This window comes from Panthera uncia (genome assembly GCF_023721935.1).
Source record: "Panthera uncia isolate 11264 chromosome D3 unlocalized genomic scaffold, Puncia_PCG_1.0 HiC_scaffold_8, whole genome shotgun sequence".
Taxonomy (NCBI): domain Eukaryota; kingdom Metazoa; phylum Chordata; class Mammalia; order Carnivora; family Felidae; genus Panthera; species Panthera uncia.
Window position 1 is genome coordinate 50,606,712 of NW_026057586.1, and position 11,010 is coordinate 50,617,721.

The window sequence follows — 11,010 nt, forward strand, 5'->3', positions numbered from 1 at the left end:
GCTTTCCTTCGCACCAGGTCTGGCGAGTTATTGGGCCCTGGGTATATACATATATATTTTTTCTAACTATAGAGAGAGGGAAGTGGCAGGGCGCGCGCGGGCTGTCATTAAGCGGTATTCAACACTGGGAGCCGACCCCTCCCCCAACTCGGGGAGTTTCTTGGGGCTGGAGGGCGAAAGACCAGGGGCTGTTTTGACAGCTGTGTGTCCTCTCTCCCCTCTTGCGCAGAATGACCATGTGTAGCGGAGCGAGGCTGGCCCTCCTGGTCTACGGGATAATAATGCACAGCAGCGTCTACTGCTCACCTGCCACCGCAGGACTCCGGTTCCCTGGAATCAGGTAGGTGCTTGCTGCCCGGGCTGAGCTGAGGCTTGGCTTCCCCCAACACTTCCTCGTGGTCTCCCTCCTGCAGTTCCGCGGTCCCAGCTACAATCATCTTCCCACCGGCTCCCAGTACGCCGCCGCCGTCAGCCCGGGTCGGACCGCAGGTCCCTGGCCGTGGCCCTGGCTCCGCGCGAGGGCCGGGCAGGCTCCAGTGCGGCTCCGCGCCCCTCCCCCAGACCGCCGCAGCCAAGGGGCCCGGGTTGAGCAAGGGAGCATTCAGCCGGCTGGAGAAATCTCCCCTCCCCCAGCCCCGCCTGCGGGAGGGGGCAGGGCCGGGCCCCGAGCTTGACTTCTTTTCCCTATTCTTAGCTTGAGTTAGGAGAAGTTCTGCTTTGGTGCCTGCAGCCAGGTTGGAGGGTAGAGCGTGAAGCTCCCGTGGACTTTGCTTTGTTACAGCGTGTTCTGGACTATCGGGGCGGGGTCTCCCTCTCTCTCCTCTGATCTCCCTTTCACTTCAATTCGAATTCTTTCCCCTGGAAGAGCTTTCTCTTAAGTGATACGTTTTCCAGCTGCAATATGAGTCTCAGACTGTCTTGGGGAGGGAGAGTGTTGGCCGGGTATGGTTGAGGAAAAGCGATTTGAGAGAAGAAAGAACAAGAATGAGTCTGAAGGGAAGGGGGGAGAAACGGATGAAACGGATGCAAGGAAGGAGGAAGAGAAAGCCGGCAGGCAGGCAGGACCTGGACAACTTTGCCCGCCAGAGGCTGGAGTAACCGTGGCTTTCTTCTTAACCCCTGATTTCTAATCGGTTGACATTGATGAGTTCCTTACGCAGCCCCAAAGTCCCGGGGCGGTCAGCGGACCGTAGTAGCTCCCAGCGTCCTCGCCGCGCGGTGTACGCGGCTCCTTGCAGCCAGGAGCGCGCCTTCCGCCTGCAAAGCTGCTTCTCCGAGCCGCGCCCAAGAACGGTCGCCTTAGGGACCACTGACTTGGCCGGAGAAATGGGTTCTGGCTTCAATATAAGGATTCCAGCATTTGGGCACGGGATGGAAGTGGCCAGAAAGACCCGGGGACTCTGGGAAGCTAGGCCATATAGAGGAGGCACGTCGCCGAGGAAGGGCTGGGTGCGGGGCGGACGGAGACTTGTGCTTGCCTTGTCTTCACCAATCCGGGGACGGAGGAAAGGCGAGCAGATTAACAAAGTACGACTCTTACCCCTACTAGAGAGCGCTACTTGCTCTGGCCGCGTTCCGGGTCTTTCCAGCGGCTCAAAGCGAGGGGGTTATATATTTTAGCCCACCTCTCCCCGTCCTACATGAAGGACAGAGGTAGTAGGGAAGGGCGACTTCAAGACCGCGGCACTCCAGTTGGCTCTTGGTCCCCTATTGACCCTTTCCCTTTCCGCCGCCTCAACATCGCCAACAGATTTGCGCGAACTATTTATTTAGCAGACTTAAAAGCCCCATTTCACTCCCAGCAATTTTCAAAGTCCCGTGTGCCTGGCACTTTCCCTGGGCGCGAGGCACCAGAACGCGTAGCCATGCTACACAGAATGAGCCGCCGCCAAACCGGCTAAGTTTAGGGGCATCTATTATTCATGTTCCTGCCAAATCCTCTCCCGCCCAAAATAGAAGCCGGAGGTTCTCCGTGACCTACATCTGCGCGGGTAAGGGCTCCCCTGGGCTCAGAGGCTAGGTGGGGGTGGCTGCGGAGTTGGCCGCCGCACACCCCACCCATCCACCCTCCCTCTGTATATCGCTCCGGGCCTCCCCAGTCGGGTCTTCGCGTCGGCCAGCGTCTTGTCTCTGAGGACCTTCCTCGTCCCCGCCCGTGGCTGCTTGTTTGGGGTGGCTCAGGCGCCAGGTCCCCGTAGGGGGGCAGGTCCTTTTTGGTGGCCAGGTGTACGAGGTTGGCATAGACATCTCGACTTCTCAGGCCCTGCAGGGCGACTCTTCACCCACAAAGAGGAGGGGTCGGAGAGCCGCCTGGAGGGGTGAGGAATTTCTGTTGGGTGTACTTTCTAAAGCCTTACCTCAACCTCCCTCCTCTCCCCCTCCCGACCCTCCGCTGTCCCGGAAGAAGAGGCAATTATCCGTGGGGACCTTTAGGAAGAAGGAAAGTCAGCGCGAGCCCCTTTCTGTGGGTCGTTGCGGAGCCGGGGAGGGATCTGTACTGACCACTCCTTCTTTCCCCGGGTCTCCCGGCAGGCCGGAGGACGAAGCGTACGACGAGGACGGAAACCCGCAGCAGGACTTCTACGACTCAGACCCGCCGGGCGTGGGGAGCCCCGCCTCCGCGCTGCGCGACGCCTACGCGCTCTACTACCCCTCGGAGAAGAGGTACCACCCTCGCGGCCTCCGCGCGGGGCCCGGGACTGAGGTGGCGGGAGGGGCAGGGTGGTGGCCCACAGAATAGGATGTTCTTCATAAAAACCCCCAAGCCTCTCTTCTTCCTGGCTGGTACCCGCGAGAGCGACGGAAAGTTAGTAGCGGGCGGGTCTGTATGGACAAGAGAGACGGGTGGGACCAAAAGGTCTGTGACCTAAGGAGTGGCCGTGAGTGCGCGCCCAGGCCAGACTCCCTGCCTGCCAACCCCGGAGGGCAGGACGAACTCCCGTTCTCCGCTGTCAGTCGCGGGAACTTCCCCAAAAAGTCATTTGCAAGTTCTGTGCCAGCGTCTTGTTTGTCATCAAGGGGGTTGTCGTCAGCGTCCCCGAGCGCCGGGGCGCGTGAGTGCCCAGCTGGGGGCCTGGGCTGGCCACTTGGGGGCACACGATCAGTGACCCTGGGCGCGTACTTTGCCTCCCCGTTAGAGATGTCGCCCAAGGGATCCTTAACAAGGCCTACCGCAAAGTACTGGACCAGCTGTCCGCCAGGAAATACCTGCAGACGCTCTTGGCCAAGGGCTTGGGGTAAGAGTTTGCGAAAGAGTTAAGCGGCGCAGAACGGCGCGCGCGCTCCGGGGTGGGTGTCCGTGCGAGCGCGCGCGGGGTGGGCGGTGCCGCTTCTGCGTCCTTGCGTGCACGTGGGCCCGAAGGTGCGTGTGCGCCGCTGAGTCTTCGGGACCAGTCTGCGGTCGCAGGGTAGGTTCGGATGTGGCGCCTTAAGTTTGGTGAACAAATTCTGAGCGGCAGAGGCAAGGAGAGGGCGGAGAAACCGCGGAGTTTGATCCGTTTTGAATTTAAAAAACAAAGAAAAACTACCCCCTCCCCCCCGCAAGTCATTGAAAATCTTCAAGCTTCGCGGGATGATTTGCTATAATTTCCTCTAAGCATGACTTAAAAAAAAAATCCTTTTAGTGTAAATTCAAATCGAAACCAACAAATGTTCAAATTTGGGCAGTTAGGGAAACAGTTCTTTTGCGCGTGCCAGACAAACCCAGAGCACAGAGCTTGCGTGGAGCATCTCTCAGCAGAAGGCAACATTTTAATAAAGCCCATGGGGAAACAGATTACATTTTTCGCAATGAATAATTCATGCGATGAAAAATATTGCCTACAGCCTGTCGACTTATATTATTATCATCACGTTTTTCGACTTAGCGTGCGGAAGGGGAGGCGTGCTCCAGTCTGACTAGGAATTGAGGGATCGATGTAAAACTCCCAGGCAGCAGCCAACGTGGCACTTGGGGCTCTTTGGTTATTTTCTCTCTACGTGGGGGGTGAGAGGAACAGTTAGGACAATTTAGCGCAAAAGCACGGATGGTCAAATCTCTAAGGGCAGCGTTTGGAGACAGGTTAGGCGTGAATCGCGCGCGTGCCCTTGGCCTGGACCTCGTCCCGGGCCCCTTCTGTAAGGACGTGATGCCAGCAAATCCTCGGTGGGGAGGGCAGAGTGAGGGGTTTCCATCACAGTCCTCCCTCCCCCGGCTGCTTACTGGCAGAGGAAGGCGGCGCCGTGGGCCCTGAGAGCCGTGCCTTCCCGGATGGCTCCCGCGTGGGGTGGGGCCCGCCTGCTCTCCACAGCTATTGAATCTTTGTCTCCCGCCCCGCCACCCTCTTCCCGACTCCTTTCCTTGCAGTGGGAACCTAGGCGGCGGCCCGGAGGACGACTCAGAGCCTCTCTCCAAGCGCCACTCAGACGGAATCTTCACCGACAGCTACAGCCGCTACCGGAAACAAATGGCTGTCAAGAAATACTTGGCGGCAGTCCTAGGGAAAAGGTATAAACAAAGGGTTAAAAACAAAGGACGCCGAATAGCTTATTTGTAGCGATGAGTTACCAGCTACCCTGTGTATACAATCCTGACACTATGAAAAGTCACTTTCCCAACTGACTGAACAGTCATCTCTCATGTGTTCTATCCAAACATGTATTTATGTATGAAGTAAAGCCATTAAATGAATATTTTGATAATAATATTGTTTTTCTTTTTACAAAGCACTAGAGAATGCACAGATATACTTTGTGGACCAATTATTGATATATATATATATATATATATATATATATATTACAAATATATATATTAAGAATATATATAGGTATAATAGACAGCAGTTCATACAAAGTGTGCACAAGGATTGAAAATTCGCCTGAGCTGTTTATGTTTTTATATAAAATAAATAGAAAAATAGACAATCATTGTTTTGAATATTACTCCTATTTTTATAAAATGGAATTAAAAGGATAGTATTTTTATCCATGACAGGCCTGAAGATATTAATACTGACCATTTGCTACTGTACATAATGATGCCCTGCTCCAGGGAGATTTGGAGGTAATGATTTGGGAGAATTGCTGAAGGGTGTTCTTTCCTAGTGAGTCTCTGGGCCAGGCTGCTTCAGTCCCAGAGGAACTCAACTAGGCACTGTCCCCCTTTGTCCCCCTCACTGGGTGGCAATTCCAATACTTCTGCTTTCTTTGGTTCTACTTTTATGTGTATTTGTCTCTCTTTAGACTCTCAGCCCAGAAGGAAATTCTCCTGATAAAAAAACAACAGCTCGATCCAAATTGTGCTTCTCCCCAGAATTCACACCACCCCCTGGGGAAAGTGTTGGGGGGTTGTACAGAGAAGGGAGACTTGGGTCTTGAAGCTCCCGTGAAGCTCCCTTTTCTGTACTTCCAGGAAACCCAATATCCCAAGGTTAGGGCAATTGGAACAAAGAGAAGGAAATGTAGGTATGTTGGAAGAGGCAGAGCATAAGGCAGTCGGAGGAGGAGGACCCTGGAGAGGGACTGGTTTGGAGCTGCCCTGCGTCTGGGACGCGGAGGGTAAGCCCAGCCCCACTGTAGGTCCTCTGCCTGACTGACTTTGGGCGCTGGATATTGGAAATGGATGCAAAGTACAATGTGTTTTTCTCCAGTGCTGTCAATGCTTCTCATCTTGTGAAATGACCAGGATACTCCCCTTTGAATACGGCTCTGCAGGAGCCATCCTTTTCTTTGGCGGTTTTCTGAAGACTCTTCTTTCCCACCCTTCTGCACTGTTGAAGTACCGTTTACCATTTTTCATTCATTTCTCTTAAACTTGTGAATGCTTCTTTTTTGGTTGTTTGATGTGAGTACTTAATTGTAAAGTTTAGGAACCCCTGTGTAGTTACCAGTAAGTAATTATGCACTAAATATGAACGAACCTTTTGTTTCTTGTTTATTGAGTTTGTAGGTAAAATGTATTTTTCTACATTATGGCTTATTGCTTAGTAAAATTTATTTCATAAAACCAACCTTTGTCATATTAGAATGTGTAGTGTTCACATGTTGCTCAGTTTTACTAACTGATAAATCATTTAAACCTCATCTTCATATGTATGAGTACTATCTTATATTTGTGGTCAAGAGTGAAGTAAGCAAGCTCCAACAGACCCTGAGAACCTCCCCCTTTGTATCCTTTCCTGGCTACTGAAAGCATGTCTGTCTGTTTCCTATCAATTCCTTGAACATGTGAGTAATCTCTATAAACAAAAGAACCTTCACCCAGCAGCCAGATCAAGCTACAGCAGGCAAACAAGCCAAACTCCCAAAATTCAGGCACAAATTCTTTTGGAAAATAAAAAAAGAGAACAAGAAAAGATTAAACATTAGCTTGTAAAGTTTAAAGGACCTTTCCTTTTCCTTTATGGATTTGATTCAATATGAAGTCATAAATCAAAGAAAACAGAATTGGATTTGCATTCCCAGGCGGGATGGATGCTGCCAGGAGATCACATTGCAAGCAGTGAAAGCACAGAGGCATTCGATCTATGCCTGAGTCCTATGTACGGGATCAATCTTTCTTTAATTCTGCAGTCTCCTCAGGCAATGTGACACGGGATGCAGTTTGCAGCTTTAGTGCCTTTCTTCGCCTTTTAAATCGCCACGAATCACAGATGGCTATTTAGTGGCCCTACAATGCTGCAACACATCGGCTTGCATTTTAGTCTTAATTATTTGTTTCTTGGATAATGGGCAGAGTTTTCTGTATTTGTGTCAGCTGTTAGTGGTGAAATAGGGCTCTAGTTAACCTTTTATTTATGAAGTCTAATTTAGTGTTCCCGTGGCTAGTTGCAAGCATTTACAGTGATCACCCAGTTTAATCTTTTGTATACTTTTTAGAAATGCCAAGAGCCTTACTAACCTGGAGCAGATTTATGATATAGTGATAATTTAGGTAGATGTTAGTCTTGAAGCTCTTATTTTGTGTGCAACTGATTATAAAAACATCTTAACCAAGTATTATTACACACATGATATCTATAACTAGGACTTTGATAACTGTTATATAAAGTGTGTAAAATTTGTATGAATAAATTTTTGTAAACAATGCAACCTCGTCTAATGTTTGGAGAGAAAAAGACATTCAGGAAATAACTAAGATCTCTTAAAGTATTATATTTTCTTTAACAACCATAAGATCTTTCATGTTTGGAATATATAAGCATCCATGTATTTTCATAAATTGTACTTTAATATCTGCTTCATGTGTTAACTGAATTCAGCTAAAAATTTAGAGTAGCTACTCAGATGGAGATGCCTAAGAAGATATTAAGTTCATAAATAGGCACAGATGTTGGTACCCTTATAGGATGCACAATTTAGGTTAATTTCCATCCCCTATTGTATATATGCATTGCTCAGTATTCAGAAAGTTACTACCCACTGGTGGGAGATAGTACTTGGGTATTAGTTATGCTTCTAAAATAGCAGTCTAACATATTCTTTTATAAGTAACTCTGCAGACTAAATTGGTCTTGATAAAATTCTGTATAAAAATGACTTAAATAATTAGTTTTGGAGGTTTTAAAATATGTTTAGAGATCTACAAACAACTATCTCTGATTAAATTGCTTTGGGTGGAAGCAAAGAGAACATGAGCAAGCAAAAAGTTGATTAAATACCTTTAAAAGACAATGTATTTTATCTTTAAAGAAAAAGCTAGGAGAAAATGTGAACAGTCCTTTGGGGATTCTTTTGTTTTATTAATCGATATTAACAAACTTTAAAGCAAAGCCTTTTTGTGAAATTCCCATGAATTTCTCAATTGTGTTTATTTTGGAGCCCATGATGATTTCTGGGTTAAAAAAAGTATTGCAAGTCGCTTATAGTAATTCAAATATAATTTAATTTAAATTCCTAGACTTTCATCCTAAAATTAATGCTTTCAATTAATAAATCAATAAATATGTCACAGTAATACTAAAGAATGAGCAAAGCTCAGCAAGGATTCAAAAACTATCTTTAGAACTTAGCTCAGTATTTAAGGCCCAGAGTCATTCTAGGGAGGAGCTTATGATCTAGAGATCTCATTTGTAGTAAATTAAAAAAATGAATACAGTACAATTCATAATTATGTTGTTTTATTGAATAAGCTTTTAGTTCTCCATCTTTAACTGCCTACCTACCCCATGAAGCTGCTAGTGTGGTAAATGGAAAAATGAAGAAAATTAATTACTTTGGTTGGAGGCTGATAACTATCAAGAAAATAGAGATAACCACAGATTGGCTGACTTGGACTGAAATTCATGTATATAGCAATTTGCTATATTCTCTTATGTGGGATAAATCAAATGATGGTTTTTCCTTGGAAGACTTGATATATCTAGATACCCAAGAAGTGTGACTTATTTCTGTTAGGGCTGAGAATACATTGATTCAATACAATAAATATTTATTGAACACCTAAAATGGACCAGGCACAATGGTTGAGAAAGCTTAATTAACACCTGAGAGCTAAGGTAGTATTTTTCCAAAGAATATTCTTCTGCTACAAGATCATGTGGGAGACTTGTTAATAATGTAGATAGATTGCAGGCCTCCACCAGAATAAGTGAATCTGTGTTTTAAATAAAAATCCTAGGTTAATGGGCACTAAAGTTTGCGACCACTAGATTTAGAATTTGGTGACATAGATAGGCATTTATGTGTGCTGGGACTGGGTGTTTTTTTCTTTTTCATGTTAAATAAGCAGTAAGTCATGTTTTCTGTACACAGTAATAAATATATCAATAAGCTGTATTCTCCCAGGATGGGCATTAGGTTAATTGAAAAATTGCAGTATTTCCTTTAGGTCACTAAGGCCATAGTTAGCATCATTTTACTTCTATATTCTGGTTGGACATTTCTGTTCAAGGGGCTTCTGGAAGAAGAGTGATCCTATAAGTAGAGTACAAACAATTGAATCACATGACAGAGGGATGAATGAAATCACTGAAAGGAACTGTACAGCCAGTTGGCAGTAATTCCGTGGATCTAGAAGTCAACTTCCAATTGCATCATATCCAAATTTGGCTTGAATATGTCCCCACAACTGTTTACAAGAGGATTTCAGTTGGATGCCCTGCTATGACCTCAGACTCAACCCTACTGTTTACACTGTCATAAGATGGGAACCAAGATCAAGTCTGAGCTCTTCTCTTTCACTGTAACCCTTCTTGATGAAGGGAGATGCCTGCTCCTCTTGCTGCTTCCCAGTGGTTTGTAACTGGTCATCCCACTGTGGTCATTCTTACTGTTCCCCAACTACAAGCCATCTGTTTTAGAAGGACAGATTCATATCCATCTTTGAAATGCTATTGCTCCTTTTCATCTCCCAACCATCCCTCTATGCCCCAATGTCTTTTCTCTGTTACCCTATCTAAATATTCTGGAAGGTCCAACTCATGCCCTCTTTTTCTAGGGATCTTCCTCAGCCTGTCAGAGTGACCATAGCTTCATTCCTCCCATTTCACCCTCACACTGTTCTCCCGTGACCCTTACCCTCTGTAGTACTACTTCTGATCTCTAATTTCACACTGCTTTGCCCTGTTTCTTAACTGTTTTATATGTGCATGGCTGTCTTCCCAGCTAGATGACCTCCTGGAGGCCATGGCCAGTGTGTTGCACTTGAGTGCCAGAACACTTCTGGGAACATAGTAAATATCTCTTGAGTGACTGAAATAACCAGAGGACTTACAGAATTCACTATGACATCTTCCACTTAGTCTAGTAGGACAGCAGCCACAAAGCCTTATGTAGGAAGTGAAATTACCTTACTAATTAGGTGTTCATAATAAATCAAACTAGATCTTCCTCCAGGAAAAGCTACATTTTTAATTAGACGTGTTCCTGCCATAAGATAAAATGAAATTTAAATTCACATATAGGCAAAAGGCTGCAATAGACTCAACCCACTAGGTCTTTATTTTCTCATTCTGATAAAGAAAAGGATCATATTTTCATGCTAAAGAGAATTTACCTTATGACTCAAAACAGTAATGATTTTTTCTTAAACTAAAGGAAAAAGGGATTTCTTGAGACAGAGACTGGGAGCTGGGTTGCCCTCAAAGTCATAATTTACAGAGTAGTTATCTGCAGCTGCCAAAGAAACTTGTCCCATCAACAGAGATATGATTTGAACATGAGTTTCATAGACAGGAAAAAGGACATAATGAAAAATATTTTTTAAAAACAATGGAATATTAGGTGATATTATCTGGTCTAAATTTATTTTCTTCTTGGCTATATCTTTGCTGTATATTACAGAATCCTAATTCAGGGAGGAAAATTACCTATAAACCTAAAAGAATATAGACAGTATGAAATGTATCTGTGCACATTTCCCCTTCTCTTATTAGCTACCTGATTTTTGCTCCATTGACCACATGTCCCTCTTGGCTTTCATGAGACATTAACTTCACTTCTGGATATAACAAATCAGGATAATTGTACCCTTGACCACAATTCAGGGCTTGGCATGTGATCTATTTTAGGATGGTGAGATCAGAGAAGAATTTTTTTTTTTCTGGAATTTTTGCTGGATTTTTTTCTCCCGGGAAAGAACTTACTATTTTCCTTCTGAGTGGTGTGGTATAAAATGTAACATACCATATAAGATGCCGGCCTTACAGTGGAGATGATACCATGAAAGAGAAGAGTGACAAGAAGAAACATGTCTTTGACAACATCATTGATCCCTTGAATCAAACCAACCCTGAAGCCTGAACTACTACTGGACTTTCCTGTTAAATAAGCCAACAAATCCCCTTCATTGCTTAAGCCATTTTTTTGTTATTTGTAATACCAGTTAGGACCTGTGTTCCAAGTAATGGAAAACTCAACTCAAGCTGGCTCAGTATCTTTTCTTCAGAATGCAGAAGAGGGTTTTAAAACTGGTATGCAAGGTTCCAGCCAACAGGAAGTTTTACAAATTCCAGTGCCTCAATATTTCAAAGACTTCACATTCTTTGCTAAAATTCTACCTTAGGGGTGCCTATGTGGCTAAGTTGGTTA

General features: G+C 45.6%; 1 protein-coding gene across 1 annotated transcript; it reads left to right on the forward strand.

The window, feature by feature from the left end:
- Positions 1-230: 230 nt before the first annotated feature.
- On the forward strand, positions 231-4,651 carry ADCYAP1 (adenylate cyclase activating polypeptide 1). Its single transcript, XM_049619682.1, has 4 exons — positions 231-340; positions 2,533-2,664; positions 3,138-3,236; positions 4,346-4,651. Exons 1-4 carry the CDS (start codon positions 231-233, stop codon positions 4,533-4,535), a joined length of 531 nt encoding a protein of 176 aa, XP_049475639.1. The 3' UTR covers positions 4,536-4,651.
- Positions 4,652-11,010: the final 6,359 nt, after the last annotated feature.

What these genes read in the sequence shown, in the direction of transcription:
- ADCYAP1 (XM_049619682.1), top strand. Translation starts at nt 231, where the DNA reads ATGACCATGTGTAGCGGAGCGAGGCTGGCCCTCCTGGTCTACGGGATA. An exon ending in CTCCGGTTCCCTGGAATCAG is followed by an intron (nt 341 to 2,532) that starts GTAGGTGCTTGC and finishes GTCTCCCGGCAG; the next exon opens with GCCGGAGGACGAAGCGTACG. An exon ending in TACTACCCCTCGGAGAAGAG is followed by an intron (nt 2,665 to 3,137) that starts GTACCACCCTCG and finishes CCTCCCCGTTAG; the next exon opens with AGATGTCGCCCAAGGGATCC.